General features: G+C 38.8%; 1 protein-coding gene across 7 annotated transcripts in view; it reads left to right on the forward strand.

Annotated features, from left to right (window-relative positions):
* PTPRZ1 (protein tyrosine phosphatase receptor type Z1) overlaps positions 1–21,287 on the forward strand; it is a 131,363-nt gene that overhangs the window by 58,129 nt on the left and 51,947 nt on the right. For all 7 annotated transcript variants that reach the window (XM_014275906.3, XM_005481948.4, XM_014275907.3 and 4 more), the window contains exons 3-6: positions 15,991–16,170; positions 18,015–18,166; positions 19,582–19,677; positions 19,931–19,997. In XM_014275906.3, coding sequence (XP_014131381.2) covers positions 15,991–16,170; positions 18,015–18,166; positions 19,582–19,677; positions 19,931–19,997 — 495 coding nt within the window. The remainder of the gene's footprint in view (positions 1–15,990; positions 16,171–18,014; positions 18,167–19,581; positions 19,678–19,930; positions 19,998–21,287) is intronic.

Consider the following 21,287-nt stretch of genomic DNA (forward strand, 5'->3'; position numbering starts at 1 on the left):
CACTGCAGCAGAGAGATGGCCAAACTTCTGCCCATGTTACCCCTCAGTTTCTTCTTTTTGTTTGAGTAAAACAATGGCATATGGATGCTCATGAGAAAGCATCCTCTAAAAATAGACAATGTGATGTCAAATGACAAATGTGCTCCTCCGAACCAAGAAATCTGATTTTCTTGGAAATGACTGGCCAGGTTTTGATTTTGCAATGAGCATCCTCTAAATGCTATGCAGGGCAGCAAACCTGCAGTTTAAAACCCAACATCTTAAGGAGAAATGCAGCTTATGCAATCTTGAAATTACTAAATATTTCTCAGAATATATTTACATACTCACTTTTTGTTTTTCCTCCTCTGCTTGAATGAAGGTTGTTTTTATATTCCACAGCTCATGTAGGAGGCTATGCAAGAAGTTAGTAATAAAATATTAATGTTGTCATCCCACAGGACATATTGTTTATACCATCGCAGATGCAGTTTACATCTCAGATCAATAGAGCAATTTTTAAAAACCTCTTTTGAAAGCAGCAATTGGAGTATGATTATAGTTGTCCACAGTAGTTATACAGCAAATTAGGAAATATATGTCAGGACCCATTATGCTAATGGGAGTCTTGTAAGATTTTTAAACAATGTAAGTAGATGCCAGATTTGCAAAGTGATGTCCCTTTTTGATACAATACTCTCAGTAGGGAGGAGAGAACAAAAATATTGTTGACTTGAATATGGCTGTCAAGTTAATGCTTCACAGCAACCCACAACACTAATCACCCTTCTTGAATGCAAGTTCTCCCTTTCTTTAGCTCTCTCATAAGTTACCCCTTAAGCACTCATTAGCCACTGCAGCTGAAAGTTGGCAAATTTGTTTTCAGTGTCAGCTACCACCGTTTCAGTCCTGGCCAGTTACAAATGAGACAACAGTACACTGCCAATGACACTTTGTTTCCTGCAGTATTTGTAAAGAAACATTTTGTTTTAAAAAAAAGTAGTTAAAATGGAGTAAGTTCTTACATATTTGTGCTCCATAAAATGCCCACTGTGTAGCGGGTGAGAACTGTAAAAATTGTAATGCAGAGGATTGGAAATTCTCAATCCTAAATGGCTATTTAAATAGCACATCTGGAGAAGGACATCTGCCAAATTTTTAGCCATCAGCAGCAGCATCATTAACAAGGGAACCATTATGGTGAGTGTAATGGTAATATTTATCTTAGCAACTGAGAGTTTGTGCTGATATGAAATTAAACTATGTACCAAATTAAAGGTTAGATCAAGCTTTACAATTTTTCAATGGGCTCTACTTATTATCAAAGAGGGAGTTGTCCTACCTAATGTGAAGGGGGGAGTTTATTCAGATATACAGCTGCAGCCAAGTCAAAGGACATGGGAATGCAGACCGAGCAAGGGCAGGGAGTAAAGCTCCCTTAGTGCTCTGTGTCTGCATGCTGAGGATTATTTGAACAGTGATCAAGTGTTCTCAGGAGACATGTTTTAATTAAATTCTGCTCAGCTAAGAAGTTGGACAAGGACACAATTGTCAACAAAAATCCTTCCTTGATGAAACTGAATGCCGGCATCATGAGACCCTCAGAGTGTCCCTCAGTGTTTCAGTTTGGTGGAATAGCAGTGATATTACAGGCTGACGGTGCAGAAGCAAGAACAGTGCTCTTCAGGCTATGCCTACTGATATTACCAATGTGCCCATGGAATATGATTTTCCAAACTGTGGAGTAGTGTGCTCAACTCATGTCACAAATGAGGGGCCCAGGATGGCCATGCAGAGTACTTGTAATACCTCAGGAGCTCTTAGCTCTGATAGAGTTTATGTAGTTCTGGTGAAGACATTTTCTTTCTGTTTTGATTTAACAAGTTTGTATTATTTTTTTCTTTACGAGGTTCAGCAAAATGGGGAAAGAGTAATACTGGAAAAGAGTTATTACTCTGTCTCTCTTGGTCAGTGATTTGGATGATGGGGCAGAGCAGACCCTCAGCGAGATAGCTGATGATGTACTCCAAGGAGTGCTGAGGGACCTCATCAGACTGGAGAAGTGGGCTGACAGGAACCTCATGAAGCTGAACATAGGAAAGTACAAAATCCTGCACTTGGGAAGGAAGTTCCTTAGGCACTAGTACATGCTGGAGACAGCCAGCTGTAAAGCAGCTCTGTAGGAAAGGACCTGGGAGTCCTGGTGGTCATGAGTCAACAATGTGTCCTTGCAGCTCAAAACAAAAGGTTAATGTTGTCTTGGGCTGCACCAGGTAGGGTGATGCCAGCAGGAAGGGGGAGGTGATGCTTCCCCTGTTCTCATCCCTGGTCAGGCCACACCTGGAGTACTGTTCTGGACTCCTCAGTACAGGAGCCGTGGATGTATTGATGGTGTTCTGTGCAGTGTGATCTGGGAAAGGTGCCCCAGTCCATGGTAGAGGAGTTGGAACTACATGATTCTGAGGTGCCCTCTAACCCAACCCAATCTGTGATTCTATGATTCTGTGATTAGAGAAAGTCCAGTGAAAACAACAGGAAGAATCTGAAACACAGGAAGTTCCCTTTAAACTTTGGGAAGCACTTTTTTGCCTGTGACAGGAACTGAGCACTGACTCAGGTTGTCCAGAATTGTGGAATCTGCATGCCTGGAGATATTCAAAAGCCTGGTCCCAGGCAACTGGCTTTAGATGACCTGATTTGAGCAGGGGATTGTACAATGAACCTCAGAGATTCATGCCACCCTCAACTGTTCTGTAGTTCTGTGATTCCAAGCAAGAATCTCACACAAAAGGCAGATGATTACTAAACCAGAGAAGGAAGGAAATGAACATGGCAAGCTAAGAGATGATAAGGGTGAGTGAGTCTCAATAAAAGTTTACAATGGTAAATCTCCACAGAATAAGAGTTTCAAAGACAACAATGAGTCAAAGAACTATTTATCAGAACTGCAGTGTGACAGGATATTAGCAAAAGTACAGGCAATATAGAAAAAAAATGGTTTTCACCAGATCTCCTGTGACTCACAGTCACAAACTGGCAGTGTTTTCTGTGAAGTCAAAAACATCTGTTCTTTGCAGAAACAATTCCATGGAAACTCTGTTCACTGAATCTTCTAGATTTGATGTTACCCCACAGGGAGGTAGGCTGTACTGGAAACAAAAGATTCTGGGTATTATTCCAAGATAGAGCTTTTCTCATGAAGGGAAAAGTTGCTGTTGCCTACAGCAGAGAGAAATTATTTTCAAAGACTTCACAATTACATATGCAAGAATCTGTCTCTGCATTTTCTCAGAAACTTTCATTTACATAGTTCTTTTGCCTTGCTTTCCCACCCCCAAGCTCCCACCTTCTTCTAATGTAATATGTTATTCACTATTTTGGAATTGATGCAGAAGAATCATATAATTTACCTACAGGGGTTTTTTTAATCAGTCTTTTAGACTGAAATCTCTGTGTAAATGTTGTGCAAGTTCTTCAAGAATGAGATTAACCTTTTCATACCTTCAAAACTATACCAAGAGCTGAAGATTCAGTACTTGGGCTTCTCTGTCTTGCCTGTATGATATGCCTTAGGTGGAAAATCAGGTGTTCTATCTTCTCTTTAATGATCATAACCTTTTGCCACTTTTCCCACCCCAATTGTAATCAATGCCTACATTAGTCATCCACAGCTACCCTAATTAGGGAGAATCCTACACAGGGCCTCAAAGAATTAGAGAGAGAGAAGAGACTGATACATTATGGTGTAGAGTACACATGGTAAGCAAAAGAGAAATTCTTACAGAAAAATAATATTTCAATATTATTTCAATAATATTTCAGTATTCAGTAAGTGGTTGGTTTATACTTTGCATAAACTAGGTGAGGTTTCTTCTCTAATTTTCTCAATTATCTTTCATGTGTCCTGGTTTTGGCTTGGATACAGTTAAGTTTCTGCTTCTTAGCTGCTACAGTGCTGTGTTTTGAATTTAGTGTGAAAATAATGTTAATAACACCCTGTTTTTTCAGTTGTTGCATAGTAGTGCTTGCCTTAAGTCAAGGGCTTTTCAGTTTCTAATGCTCTGCCAGTGAGGAGGCCAAGGAACCTGTGAGGGAGCACAGCTAGAGCAGGTGACATAAACTGGCCAAAGTGGTATTCCCTGCAGAGCATCAGACTCAGTCTATAAACTCAGGGGAGCTGGCTGGGAGCCACTTGCTGCTGGGGAATGGGGTCAGTGGGTGATGACAAGTTTATTGTGCATCACTTGTTTCTCTTGGGTTTTATTCCTCTCTCTTTTTCTCTCCTTTTTCATTACTGTTAGTATATTACTTTTGTAATTTACTGTAATTTTCAATTAAAGTGTTCATATCTCAACCCATCAGGGTGTTAGTAACATTACTCTTTTTCTGATTATCTGTCCCATCCCACTGGGGTGTGGGGAGTGGGCAAACATCTGCAGGGTATTTAGTTATTGGTTGGGCTTAAATTATGACAATATGCAATCTGAGTTTCTTGTTTGAGATTATAGTAATTAGGCATCATGATTTGATGCAAATTTAGGCCAATAGAGATTTTGTGACTTTGGTCACAAGAGAAAGATTTTTCAGAATGAGAACAGTCAGACATTGAAATAATCTCCCCAGGGAAGGGATGGACTTCCCATCCTGGACACTTGTAAGATTCAGCTGGACAGGATGCTGGGCCATCTTTTCTACACTCTGCTTTTGCTAATAAAGGTTGAACAAGATGACCACTGAGGTCCCTTCAAACCTGGCATTCTGTGATTTTATGATTAAATAGTTATGGAACCGTGTCAGAAAACTTTAAATGTGTACAGTGCTGTTTGTTGCCATATTGCATAGCCATTGAGCTGGAACGGCAACTATAAAACAACTAGAAATTGATTATATTTAATAATTTTTGAAATGTCTTGCTCTAATTGGAGTTTGATTTGCTACAGAAATATGATCTATTTATATGAACAAACTAATGATACACACACAAGGTGTTTTGTGGCCATCAGAATGTTCTGTGACCAGAACAGCTGACTGTGCACATCGATCTGGTTGTGAGGCTGAGACCTAATTCAAATGAGAACCAAAACACCAGAGAAATACTACAGAAGAAATGGACACTGATTTAGGGTTTATGTGTGCCAGTGGAAGCATGAGGAATTTTGCAGTAAGTTCTGTGTAGACTTCTCAAGAGCACAAAGGTTTAGTGTGTCCCATTGTACGAGTGTTGATGGTAGAGAAGGTTTACCTTCTTAAACTTCACAATTCAAAGTTAGGCTCCTACATTAGGCACATAAATAGCACAAGGGGGAGTTATTTTCTTCAGAACACACCGGTTAGCAGAAGGGTGCCTGCTTCAGCCCATTTGTGTCATCCCTGCTCTTTCCCTGCTGAATGCTCCAGCTGCTGGGCTACAAAATCAGCCATCCCTCTCCTTATCTTCTTGAGGCCTAATGATGCTTGAATTTTTGGCCTCTCCATGTCACTCCACTAGCAGAATGAGTGAAGATGACTTGTTCTGCTTTCCTGTTAACTATTCTCAGGCCTTATCATGGAAAATGCAAAATATGGATGGTGAATAATTTTCTTCCGGCTGAGGAGCGATCCACATTGTGCTCAATACACTGCCTGGCTGTAACTGCTGGGATATTGTGGTAAAATGGGCTTTGCCTTGAGTGTCCCTGAAGGCCAGGAGGCACAGCTGCAGGGCTTTGCTTTGCCCTTGGTGCTGTTGGCTGTGTGCTCTGAGGGTCTCTGGGCCCATACCAGCTGGATCTCTGCCTTGGGAAATATGGCAAGGGATGATGATCCAAAATGGGCTTTGATTTTGGTTGCTAAGCTTAGTAAAATTGACAGTGTCTTAGGGTACAAAGAGTGATAGAATATTTAGGGGAGCTTTTGATGAAAATGTTGGTATCTATGAACTGTAATGTGGCTTAGTCTCTTTACCTTGATTAATTGCAATTCAGTTAGGTACACAGTGGTCATCTACTGGGGAGATTTTGTCCTAACAGCTTGCAGACCTGTTTCAGTTATGGCTGTCCAGCTCTTTGCAGACTGAATGGACAAGATTCTTGTCTGAAAATTTTTATTCTGCAGTAATTCAGTAAATGTAAGTGTGTTTTCAAAATATTTAAATTCAAGATAAGATGTTTCAGGCAGTACAATAATTTTCTTCCTGAGTATAAAAGTGATACTATCCAACAAGAGCAAGAACGAAAGGAGAAGCAGCGATAAATAAAATTTCATTAAAATTTAATCTCCCCCTACAAATCAAGAAGTGTTTGGATTCTTCAGTACTGAAGTTACTTGTGTGCATTCCCTCTGGGGACTCACTAATATCCTTTTTGTGAGTGATAGCATAACTCTGTGCAGAAGAAAATTACTGCTCTGCAGTAGGGAGATACCTCATGGTTAGGTGATGTTAGTGGGTCAGGAATACCATGTGTTACTCTTGATCCTGCCATAATAACTTCTTGATTAAAATGGATAAACAGACAAAGAGTCATTCCTTAAATTTATTCAACTGGGATAAAGTATGCTAAATCTCTTCGTGCTTAATGGTTTCTTTAGTAAAAAGTAAAAATGCAATATTTGCAGATGTAAAAAGTCTACCTTATATATTTGAGCCTTAGGTAATAATGGGACAAAAATAAGAAACACGATCTTCAGATCCGCTCACTTTCCTATATGTATATGAAAAAAAATTTTCTTCATGGAGAAATGACAAAGAAAAATGATTATACCAATCTTCATGGAAGAAGATTTTATATTAGATTGTGTAGTTCTGTGTATTAGCCATGGATTTGAAAAAAAAAAAACAAAATAAACAAGTACTAAGCTGTTTAAGAGTTCAGTGAATTTAAAGTTAATAGTGATAAGAAAACTTCCCTACTCTGAACTTTTGTCATAGGTGGAGTAGGTAGGTGACAGTTTTTATTTTTTTCTGAACACAAGCAATGCAATGAATTCTTCATTTCAGAAAATGTGAAGTAAAAAGCTGTGCTCCTAAAAGCAGACAGACTTTTTAGGTAAGTTTTATCACAGTGAGGCTGAAGAAATTACAAGAACCTTCTGGCTGATAGAGATAGATGTGAGACCACGACTGCCCAAAGATGAATGAGTTGTGTACTTCTGTCCAGCTGGTGCTGCTGCCATCCTCATTTCAAACATTTTCCATTGTAGTAGAGAATGCAAAAGTTGTGAGGGAAAATCCTGTCAATGGCAGCAAGTTCCAAATCTGAGGTGGATTGCACCTACTGCTGAATAGCTTTCAGCTCTGCTCTCTGGAGAATAACTACTCAGCATTGAAGGTGACTTTGGGAGTTCTCAGTAGTGAAAATGTTTAAAAGATGATTAGGATTTTTTATACATTTGCAAAGGAAAACCAGAGTTCTGCACAACTTGTTTATGTAAAAAGTACTTGAAAGAATTATCAGCTGTGTAATTTACATAATGCTATTATCACATCTAGACTGGGTAAGATATCTCTCAGTGGAAGAGTTTAGAAGGAGTGTTTTTGAAGATATAATAATCTCAAAAAAGTCTAATCAGGTTATAGTATTATTTAAACTTAACATGGATTACCAGAGGAACAGTTCTGTATATTCACTGGCATTGCTATGGCAGTTATGAAACTGTACAAAGTTTTTCAACAAAATGTAAACATAATGGTAATGCTGAAATTATATTTAGTCCAAATAATGCCATTAGTGAAGGAAGGTTTGTGTAATGTTAGGAGGGGTTTGATTTTTAACATTTTTCAAAGGATTTTAGTTTATTTTGGGGAGGTAAAGGAAAGAGAATTAAAGTTTTTAGTTATTGTGGTCACAAAAATCCTTGCCAAAAAGGATTTTATTCTTGAACTAAAATTGTCTTTCTAATGCAGCAAATAAAATATGAGAAGCAATTGTGGAGATAAACATGCATGAGCTATGGCTTATGCATGTAAAAAATCCATATAGCTCAATATAGCTCTGTATAACACATTTCTGCCAATCACCTCATTTTATCCTTACCATTATGCAAACAGAATGTGTATTGAAATTCCCATGGAAGTGTGATACGAAATCTTGCTAAAATATGCTAAAAGTAATCCAAATTTCCTATGGTATAATGTTCTTCTGGAGATATTTAGGATCTTCATTTTATAAAAATTGAAACTGTGTGAAAATAAGAACCTAGGGAGCAAAGAACCAGAATTACTGGTATGTCATTTTGGACATTAGGGTGATTTTTCTGCAGGCAGCTTCTGGGACTCCCTGGTCAGTGATGAAATCCAATAATCTTTTATACTTATATTTGTTTTGCTTTGGTCTATATCTATCTAGGTCTTTGCTTTTTATGATCTTTATGTTAATCTTTACAGCTGAAATAAATGCCTTTTTGCTATTCAGAGCTAAATGCTGACCTTTTAGATGGCTATTTGTGGGACTTCTGCATTCACAGTTCCACTACTGTTGTTCAATAGTGATGTTTTTATATGCTCACAGCCAATCTCATTCAAAGCCCAGAGAACATACTTGTGGATTATTTTTATAATTCAGCAGGTTTTGTATCAGAACTCATGACTGTGGCCTTTATGAAATGTATTATTCTTCTACATGGGCTTGTCCTGACCCAAGTTATTTTCCTAGGGGGTAGCAACATGGTAATGCATGTGTTTGATAACAGGAAAAAGTGCCCCTGTGCTCTACCACAACAGGACTTCTCATGGAGCTAAACAGACTGCTTGTTAACATTTAATGGTCCAAGAGAGAGGGAGGATAGGGGGAATAAAGCAGGGGAAAGAAAAAAGAAAGAGGACAGGAGGGAGGTCATACCAGAATAGAAGGGAAAAGGAGACTATATTGATTTTCTCAGTGAAAGCCAGTATTGTAAGACCTGCTGAACTGAGAAGTAGATTATATACTCTATTCTAAAATTCATCATTGCATTTTGTTTCTTTGCAACAGTGTGCCTGCAATGCATGGTTCTGTCACACAAGATAATTTCTAAAATACAGTAGAGCTACTTTGTAATAATGAGGAGAGAAAAGTGAAGACTATCACAGTGCCATAATGCGAGTCATTAGACTTAGATGGTGATCTGTACTCCAGCAAAAATGAGGTTTATTGCTGCTGAAGATGAGTTTCGTTGTGCTCATCTCCTGGGACTGCATGAACTATCACTTGTCAGACAGGTGCTAAATGCTGTGCTTGAAGTAGGTTATAACTTTCTCTTCCTTTGTGCCAGCTGAGAGTCCTTTAAAGTGCATTTTTTAGGCCTGTTAAAAATTGGCACAACCTTTGTGTCTACACAGTTTCTTTCATAAACAGCCTTTCCATTTCTCATAAAATGGCACTTGCACGATATGGGGAAGAGGGAGATACCACCATAAGCTTAATTTATGCTCATGTTTACCAATAGAGAGACAATAAACATCCACTTGTCCTTTGTACAGTAGTCATATGTAGTCATAGGAGTAAGCTCTAATTCTAGGAAGTACAGATGAATTGCTCATGGGGCCTCACCATGTTTCAAAAATGTTGCTTTTATGTTCCAAATCAGGGACAGTTTGAGAGGCCTAAGCCTGTGATTGTCCCATTTTATTCTCCCTTCCCTGCTAGCAGCATGTGAAACAGCTGAAAAACAGGTGGGGAGTTGTCTTCTTGTGGAAGACCAAACACTCTCACATGGGAGACCAAATGTTGCCATGACACATTGACAGCTAATTAAAATCTGTGTATGTTATAGGAAAATAAGCCGCAGGCCATGTTTCTTGGTGCTTATTTCTTAGTCTAAAAGTGAGTCAGTTCCATGTATTCCAGTTCTGTTTTCAGTTCTGGTTATTTGTGATCTCAAAATTATCCTTGTCACTCAACAGTGTTGTATTCAGTTTCCTGCTTTAAAGTATTACTGAAAGTGAAGGAAATAACTGCTGCAATCTGAATTCCTTGAAACAAGGTTAGAAGTTACAAAGCCCAGTTAGGGCTTCATATATTGTCAAGAATTAAATAAAGCAGGAAGAAGAATGTGTTACTTTTTATTGGACATTTTCTCATTTGGCATTGTACCAAACTTCCTTCCTTAATACTTTGTTGAAAATATTGCTTAGATCATAACACTACTGTAATTATAAAAAATTAAGTTTTCATTATATATAACTACATGATTCTCTAGCTGCAGCTATATGCAGATTCAGCAGCAATGAGATGAGAATAATAAAAAAGAGGTACCTTAAAAAGTTGACTGAATTTCTCCCATAATCCTTCTCCTAGTCTGACCAGCTGTCCCACTGAGTGCCATGCAGATGGATCATCTGTGATAATCTGCATTTCTCTAGCACAGAAGTATTTGATTGTATATTTCTAACTAGCCTGCAATGGCCAGATCTTTTAGGCAATGAAAGATGACAAACAGTTGCCATTAGGAAAGAAAGCTGTCCACTGGCATTCATCCTGCTATGCATTTTGCTCAGTAATTCACTTAGTCTGACTATGAATCATCAGACTGAGTCCCAGGAAGAAAAAATAACAGATAGCCACTGTATTAATAGGGCTGATTAGTTTTCCACTGTATCTCAACAACTGTAGTTTATTCTATCTGGGGGTAAAGTGGGAAAAACAAAGCATTTTTTCTTACTTGCTTGGTTTTTGACTACTTTATTGAGCAATGTCTCTGTGACTGTGGATATGAAGAAAGCATATAGTTTATGCTCAAAAAACAAGCAAACAAAAATGGAAGAAATAGTCTGAAGATAGCAAAATGTTTCACCCGTATTTTCCTGACACATCTCCTATGACTTTAATAAGAGATTTTAATAAGAGGTAAGTGGTCTAGGGCATTTTAAATGAGGAGAAGGAAAGATTGAAGTGACAGGGTTCAGATGACTACAGGTTAGTGCTGTGCTATCTTTCAGAGTATTCTCACAGATAATCCATGTTGATGTGCATGTAGACACAATGCACAAGATACAGTCTAGGTAGGCTGATATTTAGATACAAAAATGATTAATAAGGTGCTAAATGGAATAAGAGATTGGATGATTTGACTAGCATGAATGTGTCTGGTTTCAAAACAACTAGAATTTTCTGTTGATGCTGTTTGCTTTATCTGAGATATTACACCCCACAGTAAGAAAATGTGTGGAATTAACTTCTTTGTCACTTTATGAGTAACAGAAAAACTCCATGGGATAAATACTAATTTGACTTCTGCTCATTTATAAGCAAGTTACTCTATCTGTGTTGATCTTTGATGTTTTAAGTGCTATTAAATTTTTCTAGATCTAGTCTGTGGGCTGACTCTCTTCAACCAAACCAGCCCAATTTTATTTTTGAAAGCTTGACTGAGATGTTGGCAAGAAATCCAGTGTTGGAAAACCTCCAAGCAACTGCACCACTGAGACAGGCATAATAAATGGCTAAGCCCAAACCTGGAAGCCAAAACTCCTCCTTTGTAGTTACAACTCTGTCTGGACAAGTAATTTCATCCATTAAATTTTCCAATTTTAAGAATTTGTATAAACTTATGAGACTGATCGTGATCAGGTTGTGGGAGTAGTTGGGGCTTTTGGAGGGGAAAAAACCAAAACTCTAAAACCATTCCAATGAAGATCAAGATAACACAGAAGCATTGCCTTCTGCTCAGTAATATGTGAAACTAAGTCATCTATTTTTTGATGACCATAATGTTTCCCTTGAATGCAAAGTGTCGTGTTATAGCCTTTGGAATGCGAGCTGTCATAACATTCCCAAGACCCATATTGGCAGAATTTCTCTCTTTGGGCCAGTAGTGATCTCATCCAGACTGAGAACTAAAATCATTCTTGTGCCTTGGAGGATTACAGAGTTCATTGTGGTACTTTGGGTATAATGATTCTATATTTTAGAGTTCAGAGCAATATTGATTTGGCATCTAAATTACACTTTGTCCCAGTGTAAATATGCATATCTTTGTGTGGCCTTATTTCTAGTTCTTCATATCTTCAATAAAACATGTTTGCTAAAAATAAATAATTGAAATCACTTAAGACTTCAAAGTGATAAGTCAATAACATTTTTTGATAAGGCAAATCCATTACTAACAGTCCACACAGAGGGGCTATCTTTAATCTCCTATGTGTGTCCAATCTATATTTATAGAAGTAATTTTGACATCCTGAAAGCAAATGCTGATGAAAAACATAGAGGAAGAAATTAAGGAGAGGTAAAGAATCCATCTCTTTTCTGCTGTCCTTCATCTAGAAAATAAACCCTAGGATTCACATCCATTTTATTAAAGGTCTTTCCTAAAGAGCCTCCTTTTCTCCATGCTAAACAGCCTCAGCTCCCTCAGCTGCTCCTCATAAGATTTGGACTCCAGACCCTTCCCCTGCTCTGTTGCCCTTCTCTGGACACACTGCAGCACCTCTATTTCTTTCTTTCAGTGAGAGCTGAAGTGGAAGCCAAAAGGAGAACTGGATGCTCATTGTAGGAGTGGAATCATAGGGACTAAGGTTGAGGAGCAGAGTTAGATATGAACATTTCCTGGAAAGAAAGGCTAGGAAAATTTTCTTCATTCTGCCCTGGACAAGAGTGGTAAAGGTTATGGTATAGCAGGCCTCCATTTAATCTACTTTGTTCGGTTTTATTTCCATTCTTTGTGAATTGCCAGTTACTTTTTCAGATCTGACACCTTTGACAAACATTCTTCCTCCGTGCACTCTTGAAGATATATTGTGCGTATTTTTGTTCTCCTCAGGTTTCCAAAGCACAGTTTGGGAGAAGTCATTTTCAAAGCTCAATTTCAGCAATATTTTTCAAAATGGCTGGAACAGCTTTGATTTATGGTTTCCATCATAACACCTATAGTAAAACAATCTGCTCTTGTTTAAAAACATTCAGTTCTTTCATTTTTACTTTGGTTTTCAGCAAGTTATATAAACTGCAGCAGTTCCACCACCTGCTGCTTACACCAGATGCATTTATGTTAGCATTTTAGTTCATATCAGGAGTGGACTTTTGAAGCAAATCTCCTGTCTGCACCCCACTTACTAAGCTTTGGTTTGCAAGGTAGAGTTGTCTCACAGTGTGTGGCATGGGTTCATCTTTACTTGTACCAAACAGGGATTGTGTTGCAGGAGAGTACCTTACACCCTTCAGCATTCAGCCCAGGGCACCAGACAGAGCTAGACTGAGGTAAAACCTTCTGAAAAACATCTGGTATGGATATCTGGTCCTCAACCTCAGCTGTTTCCCTCTATAATGCTACTTGTATTGTTCAGCACTGTTTGCTAATATACACACCCAATATGTTCTCCAGCATTTGCAGAATTCATACATAATCGTGTATTTTGCTGCTCAAATGTTATTTGGGTTATCATGACCAGACTCCAGTTCTCCATTCCTTCTCAGACTCCATTCCTTAGGGGATTCCCCTTTATTCCTGCCCCAGATCAGACCCTGACATTGATTTCCTGTACATTTTATTCCATAGTTTTTTATCACACACTGTCTTCTGGGATGAGCAAAGATTGCAAATTTTATCATGAGATGCATCTTAGGACTTTATTACACACTGAGTCACAAGTAATGACTACCAAGTTGTAGAACTTAAGTTCTACATACAAAATCACAAAATAAAAAACTATGGAAGTTGGAAGGAGATTATAGTTTCTCTGGTTTTAATTTACTTGTTTTTACTGAACATAATCATAGACAGTAGAGAATTTAAAGACAAGATGAAAAATGCAATGATGTCTTTCATCAAAAGAAGCATGGAAGAAATTTTCCAAAAGCACTGTAGTGGGAAAAAGAAAATAGTGGTTTTAGTCAGTTTTAATGTCAATGATGGAAAGAGCAGAATAACAGAAATGCATGTTGGAAAAAAAAGATGGTGTTCTGAAGGAGAGACTGCAGGTGGGCTATGGGATTGGGTATGTCAGTGGAAAGAGAATGGAAATTTCTACTGCCTTGGGGCAACTGCAGGAGTCTGAGGAAGTGTTGGGCTTTGCCAAAAGGAGCAAAAGAAATAGAGCATGGAGTAGGGAGTGCAGCTTAACTCCAAGGGACGGCCATGGGCAGTTGTCTCAACCCAAACTGACAGAAACATGTGAGAGAGAGCTTTAAAGAGTTTCCTGCAGCTTGGAAAATCACTGAGCTGTCTGAAATCAGACCTGGAAACAGAAGCCTGTTTGCAACAATGCACAGGGCAAGCTGAGAGTTATTTGTGTCCTTCCTGACCCTGCTGGGAGGCTTTTCTGCTTAAAAGTTAACTATTCTAATTTATTTCTTTTTATTTCTTTCTTGATGTTAAAAGCCTTCAACATTTGTTAGAAAATTCTCTATAGAAGACTTGAGCAGATTAATATCCAAGTGTTGGTTGACTTGATCTGAGAATTTCTTAAGGGACACTTTTGAAAGAGATGAAATATTCGCCACTCTTTTCCTGTGGAAGTGCATTACAAATCAGGATATTGCATTATTTTTCCAGGTGATAAATTAAAACTGACAACTAAAGGACAAATCTGACTCGAGGAGGAGCTGAAAGTTTACCCAGTGTGCTGTTTCCAAAGGGACCAGGGCTTGCTTGGTACAGGGCTCAAGTCCCCACCTGTAGGGTGCTGATGTTCACAAGCCTGCGGCTTGATCTCCCTTTGGGTTGTTTGACTGTTGTGCCTGCCAGTTCCTTCTGTTGCTACTTGCAGGCAGTAAATGTGTTTGCATACCATCTGCAGTAATTCTGATGCAGCAAGCTGATACTGGTAACTGGCTTGACTTGTATTTGTTCAATAATTTAGTTCAGGTTTCTTTCTAGCTGGCTGTCCAGGTGAGCATCTTGTCTGACTGGCTATTGTCATGGTTACGGGACTGGCTGCATATCTTCCTCCCCCTGTGGTTTTCTGAGTGCAATAGGAGAGCTGTCCTTGCCTGGAGTACCAGATAGCAAATCTTCACTGACAGACTTGGATGTGGCACACTGGCCTGTAAATGAGCACTGGTTTATTTCAACATATCTGGTAGAATTCAAATATACGCACTGTGTACACTAATATTAGCTCTTAGATGCTACTAAGTGGGAAGTTAACTGAAGTAATTCCATTTTCTTGAATCTCTATCATTAACTCTTGGTTTTAATTAGCATTTTGAAGTATTGCCAGAAATCCCTGTCAGGAAAAATATCTATATGTTTTCAAACACATTAACATACACAAAATATTGTTCCATTTATATTAGCATGTTATATAAACAAAAGATTGTCAGAGCTGATGCTGCTCTTTGATTTGTGGAGTACTTGTCCGTTTCCTGAAAACAATCAAGTCTTTGGTGGAGGACATGCTGCGTGTGTCCCTGATGTGTGTCTGGGCTGGCCCCAGTGAGATGGCACACAGCCCCTGTGCCCTGGAGAAGGCGCCTGCTGCAGCACAGGAGCTCCTCTCTGCCAGCAGCTGCAGAGGAGCCAGATGGATGGAGTGGGAGTGCACAGCTGGGCCATGCAGCCCCTCTCTCAGACACAGCATCACTCATGGTCTTTCCTTTTCCAGGGTAAAATCAGTTTACCTTCCCCATTCTGTGTAAGAAATTCTTAAAATATCTTACTGCTTCTTTATATTTAAAAACCTTACCGGACGGATGGCTTCATTGGCCAAAAGGAACATTGACATTGGAATGATTAAAAGTTTTTTTGGGTGGGATAGTTTTCCAGCAGTTCCCATGGTTTTTTGCATGCTGATTCCATTCATCTGAAAGCTTTTTTTTTTGCTTCATGTACGTTGTTCATGAGGGTTTTGTTGTTGTTTTATGCTTTCCTTGGAGGTTCATAAGAATGTATGTGTGGATGTCTAGAGTGCTCAGAGTGTGACTTAACTGCTGAAGGTTGGAATCAGTGGTAAATATAAATCAGGTGTGCTAAATATTGCTACAGACAAAATCTAAAAATAAGGGCCAGTACTCTGATCTCAGATTGCAGACTGTCTTTTAACATTACCACAATAAAAAAATGTATGGATGCCAGTTTGTATTTAAATGTATTTACCCCACATGTTTTGATTTCTAGGAACTTTGAACCAAAAGAACTGGGGCAAGAAATATTCTGCCTGTAATGGTGCCAAACAATCACCTATTAATATAGATGAAGACCTTACCCAAGTTAATGTGAATCTGAAGAAACTTAAATTCCATGGATGGGAAAAGGAAACTTTGGAAGATACTTTCATCCGCAACACTGGCAAAACAGGTAAAAAAGTCAGATTTCATGTTTTGAGTTAAGAGGTCTGAAAAGTGATATAGGACAACCAACCAACCAACCAAGGACTTTTACTGAATCATTTTCATTTCACTTAACTGGTGCATTCTGAATTTATCTATTAAATAAATAAACAAAACAACAGTGATGACAGTAGCTAAATGAAACAGAAATCACACAAACAAAAAATTTTATGTGTGTGGACAGATACAGCCAAAGCAATCACATCATGACTATCATCCCATCATGAGCATGTCATTAAATCTAAACAGTAAGCTGGCATTTGTTATGAAATTGTGGTAATTATTACTATATATCTAGAGTCTGTAGTGGGTAGGCAAAAATGATTTTTTAAAAGTACGAATAAATTACCTACTCATCTGAAAACACTTCATGGATGAGTTGGAATTACAAAAAGCTCCGGTTGGGATTTATCTCACCTACACATAGACACATCAAATGTAGAAACTTTCATCTGAATTACTCACAGAGACGCCTCCTAACAGTCAAAGAAGATAAATGTGTGCTTTTGTGTTCTGATTTGTTTTACCAATCTTAAAAATACATTTTAGAAAGAAGTGATTTATACCCACAAGTGCCTATTTTTCCCAGCCATGAAAAAAGCTTATGGTGTCATCTAAATTGTCAGAGAAATCTTTTTACTACCACTTATAAATCCAGGAATGCAGTAACTAAAAGCTGCTTGTCAGAAGTACTGTTCCTTGTTTGGGGCATTGGTGTGGAGGAAGGTATCTCTTAACAACTCTCTTTGACCTTCTACCAGTTCCAGTGGGACCCCAAGATCAGCCTTTTTTGTTTAGTTTAGTTTTGTTTTGTTTTGTTTGATTTAGTTCAGTTCAGTTCAGTTTAGCACCATTCTTCCTTATTTCTGTTCTTTCTTTCATATACTTTCTACATACCACTACACAAATCACTTACTTCCCTCCTGCCCAACTAGCTCAGATAAATATTGCTTTGACTTTTCAAAATGCCCCTGAGAAAATGTTCCTTCAAGCCTTTAAAAGTGGACTGAAATTTTTCTCATCTACAGCAATCTGGATATTATATGAGGAACTGCTAAGCTTATTTAAATGGTCTTCAAAGTTTTGAGGAAAGGAATGTGGGGAAAATGAACTCCATTAGTGCTGTTTTATCAAGAGGTCAAGCAGTTCACAGTTGCTGGAGATGGGAAAGACAAAATATGGGGCTCCAGTCTATCCCATTCTGCTCGTTCTCTCCAGAAGACAAATGCTCTGTCCCATATACAGTTTGTGTACAGCTATGCCCAGCTGAAAACCTGTCATTGCTTTTTCCCATGGGAGATAGCTCCACAGCTAAGGACATCAAGACAGTCCTCCTAGGAGCTGGCTAAAATATTCTTTTGTCATGTTGCCTCATGATTTGTATATAGAATTGTGGTAAAAATAGGGGGCAGATGTCTATTTTTGTTAGAAACACAGACCCTTTCAGGAAGGTAGGTACTTCAGGAATTTATTTTCTTAGACAGCCAGCTGGTGGCTAGACCAGCTTTCTGAGCTTTTTAATGTAGTTCTGTGTCTAGTTTCAGATAACAAGAAACGAAGTACACTTCATTAAATCACTATTTTATGAACTAAAGCATGAAATGAAACATATTCTCCATGCTAATAGTGAAATACCACACTTGTTACTTAGTTTTAGTAACCAATTTCCTGTCAAATTGCTTATGAAATATAGAGAAATAAGCATATCATATTTAAATTCTAGCACCTAAAACTGAAATATGAGAGTTGTAGATGCCTTGGCTGGATTTTATATTCACATTCCTTTTTTTCCCTCTTTCTCCATTTTTTCAGTGGAAATTAACCTGACAAGTGATTATTATGTGAGTGGAGGTGGGTTAGACACCATATTCAAAGCAAGCAAGATCACTTTTCACTGGGGAAAATGCAACGCGTCATCAGACGGATCAGAGCACAGTCTAGAAGGACAAAAATATCCTCTTGAGGTAAAGTATGGAATAGATTTTGATGATTTCAACAATTTGACATTCTGCGGCATTACTACTCTACAAAGTTCCTTTGTTTATCTCTTAAATCTATTTGCAAATATAATCATTCACTTAAATCCAAATTAAGAATAAACGATGCATTTTAGATGGGCAGTGTAATGTGTTAGTGGCATGTTGAGAATGTCTAAGCTGCATTTTTTCCCATCTTGTAAGAGAGTATTAGATGTCAGTTCTGCCTATCTGACAAAGCTCCCACTAAATGTTAAGCTCCTATGAATTTGGCCCATCGTGTTCCATATCAGTTCATTGTTCAAAATGGACTTTTCAAAGTCAGGGCTTTGCTGAGAATCCATGGGAACTGCTGAGCCTTAGAGATACCAAGTGTGGGCTGGAAGGAGCTGGCAGTGGTGTGCCAAGAGCCACGTGAGCAGGTCCTGGGTGCAGCCACATTCACAGGCAGCCAGGCCAGTGTTCCTGAGGCAGTGGGCTGGAGGAGAGGAGCAGCTCTTCCTGGGATGCACAAAGGCCAAACTCTCTTCCCTCAACGTGGCATTGTGTCATCTTCCAGTTCAAAAGAGGCAGTTGTGGCAGGCAACTGAGCTGTTCCTCACTCCAAACATCTTGAACTTCTGTGTGAAAGCAAAGCCATAGTGGCAGGGCTGGCCTATACATGGGGAAGAGTGGTAAGCCAGGAGCAGTCTCTGGACAGTGTCATTTCTTTTGCCTCACTAGCCACTTTAAAATTTCCAGTCACGCTCCATGTGTCCTGATAAGGCATTACAGAGAATACTCACACTCCACCTGTCCTTACAAGGCATTCAGAGAATACCCTCTTCCATCATCATCTCATAGAAAGCCAGTAGGGGCAGTCACTCCCCCAGACACGTTGGTCACCCAGCACTGGAGGAGATTTCCCAGCTGCATCTGGAGAAAGAGAGAAAGGAGTGCAACAAAACCAATGCTCATGACAGCAGTCAGATGTGGGTTCAAAGTGCCTGGTAGTCTTATATTACCAATGGTTTTCTACACTTGCTGCAAGGCAGATGCAGTAGGGACATTTTGACATATTATTCGTGTTTTATCACTGATGGACAGACTGATTCACCAAGTACTCTAGGTCAGGTGTCCACTTAGCTTACTGTATTGTCAATGGAAAGCATTGTGCTCCTTGAAAGGGTAATTCCTGCAACCTTAAGTTTTCCAGGAGAGGTTGTTTTTACCTAGCTAATTATTGATGAACTCCATTCTGCATCCTCAGTTAACAGAAATGAGAGAGGTAAAAAATCCCTACGTTTATTTAAAATATTTTGTTTGGATGTTTTTTCCCTCAAAATGGAAATATAATAAGCAATTGTATTACTGAATGTTTACAATTTTTTATATATAACATTTGAATATATTTTTAATTGCAGATGCAAATCTACTGCTATGATGCAGATCAGTTTACAGATTTTGAAGAGGCAGTTAAAGGAAGTGGAAAGTTAAGAGCTTTATCAATTTTGTTTGAGGTAAACAAAATATATCTTTGTGTCATTTAATAAGCCTTGAAACACAGCAGATGTTCAAACTGAATTTAACTTGTTCCAATGTGTGATCACTGAGTTAAAAAATTTTATCTATCTTTCTAATTTATTCTTGCAGAAAAGCAAATGGGCAAAATAAGTTTGTTTGGCTTTAAATCATCTATAATTTTGGTGGTAAACTGTAGCTTGCAATCTTTTTTCATGAAGCCTGTTAAAATATGCAAATTCTTTTTAACAGATTGGACTAGAAGATAATCCGGATTATAATCCAATCATTAATGGAGTAGATAGTGTTAGTCGTTTTGGTAAGTTTGCCTCCATTTTTTATTGTTTACTGATTAACTCAATTCCACTTCAGTGTGATTATGAAACCTTGAAGACAGTGAGGAGCATGGTTCTCTATTGCTCAGTCATGTCTATTTTGTTAGAAATTACAGAGCTCATCTGGACAGATGAGAAATGGACAATCACCAAACACATGAAATCTAACATAAGCAAGTGCCAGATTCTGCTCCTGGGAAGGGTAATCCTGGTTATGTATACAAACCAGGGAGGGACAGTCTGAAGAGCACCCCTTTGGAAAAAGTTTTTAATGGGAAGTTGAACATGAGCCAGCAGTGTCCTGGCAGCCAGGAGGGCCAGCCCTGTCCTGGGGTGCCTCAGGCACAGCATCCCCAGCCAGGCAAGGCAGGGGATTGTCCTGCTCTGCTCTGAGCTGGGGCAGCCTCACCTCCAGGGCTGGGGGCAGGTCTGGGTGCCACAGGGTAACAAAGACATCAACCTATTAGTGTGCATCCAGAGAAGGGCAACCAAGGTTGTGAAAGGGCTTGAAGACAAGGAGTGTCTGAGGTCTCCTTGTTCAGCTTGGAGGAGGGTGCCTCATCACAGCCAACAAATTCTTTAAGTGGGGTGACAGAGAAGCATTTGCTGACCAGTGGTAGGACATGAGATTAGATGAAGCTGTGTCAGAAGTTCAGATTGGGCATTAGAAAAGGCCCTTCACTGAGATGGTGATCAGTGACAGCCTGGGAGCAAGCTCCCCAGAGAAGAAAGTGATTATGGCACCAAGTATCTGGATGATGCTCTTAGTCATATTGTTTAGTTTTAGGTCATCCTGTGAGGAGCAAGGAGTTGCACTTGATGATCCTCACGTGTTTCTTCCAACTTGAGATATTTCATGTTTCTCTGATTAATTTACCCCAGGAATATTTGTAACAACAGTTGTGTAAATGAATAATTATAACTATCATGAGAAATTTGTAACTGTTTAAATGCTAAATCCAGATAAATGTGATGTATTATGTACGTCTTCTTAATCGTACATGTCAGGGTTTTTCTATTTGGTTGGAAGCCAGGTAGGACTGTTGTAACTAAGAAGAGTCTTACAATAGTGAGACTGTCACTGTTCAGTAGACTCAGAGGAGAGAAATTTTTTTCAGTAGCTCCTGTGTAAATCCAAAACAGTCCAAATATATTGTATTGGTAATGGTTGCTAATCAAGACACAACTTCAGTGTGCAGAAAGAGATCTGGGCTATGTTTCTGACTCAGTTTCTGGTGTCTTTGCAGATGAATAGGTATGAATGAGCACTGTCT

Source organism: Zonotrichia albicollis, chromosome 4 (genome assembly GCF_047830755.1).
Source record: "Zonotrichia albicollis isolate bZonAlb1 chromosome 4, bZonAlb1.hap1, whole genome shotgun sequence".
Lineage (NCBI taxonomy): Eukaryota > Metazoa > Chordata > Aves > Passeriformes > Passerellidae > Zonotrichia > Zonotrichia albicollis.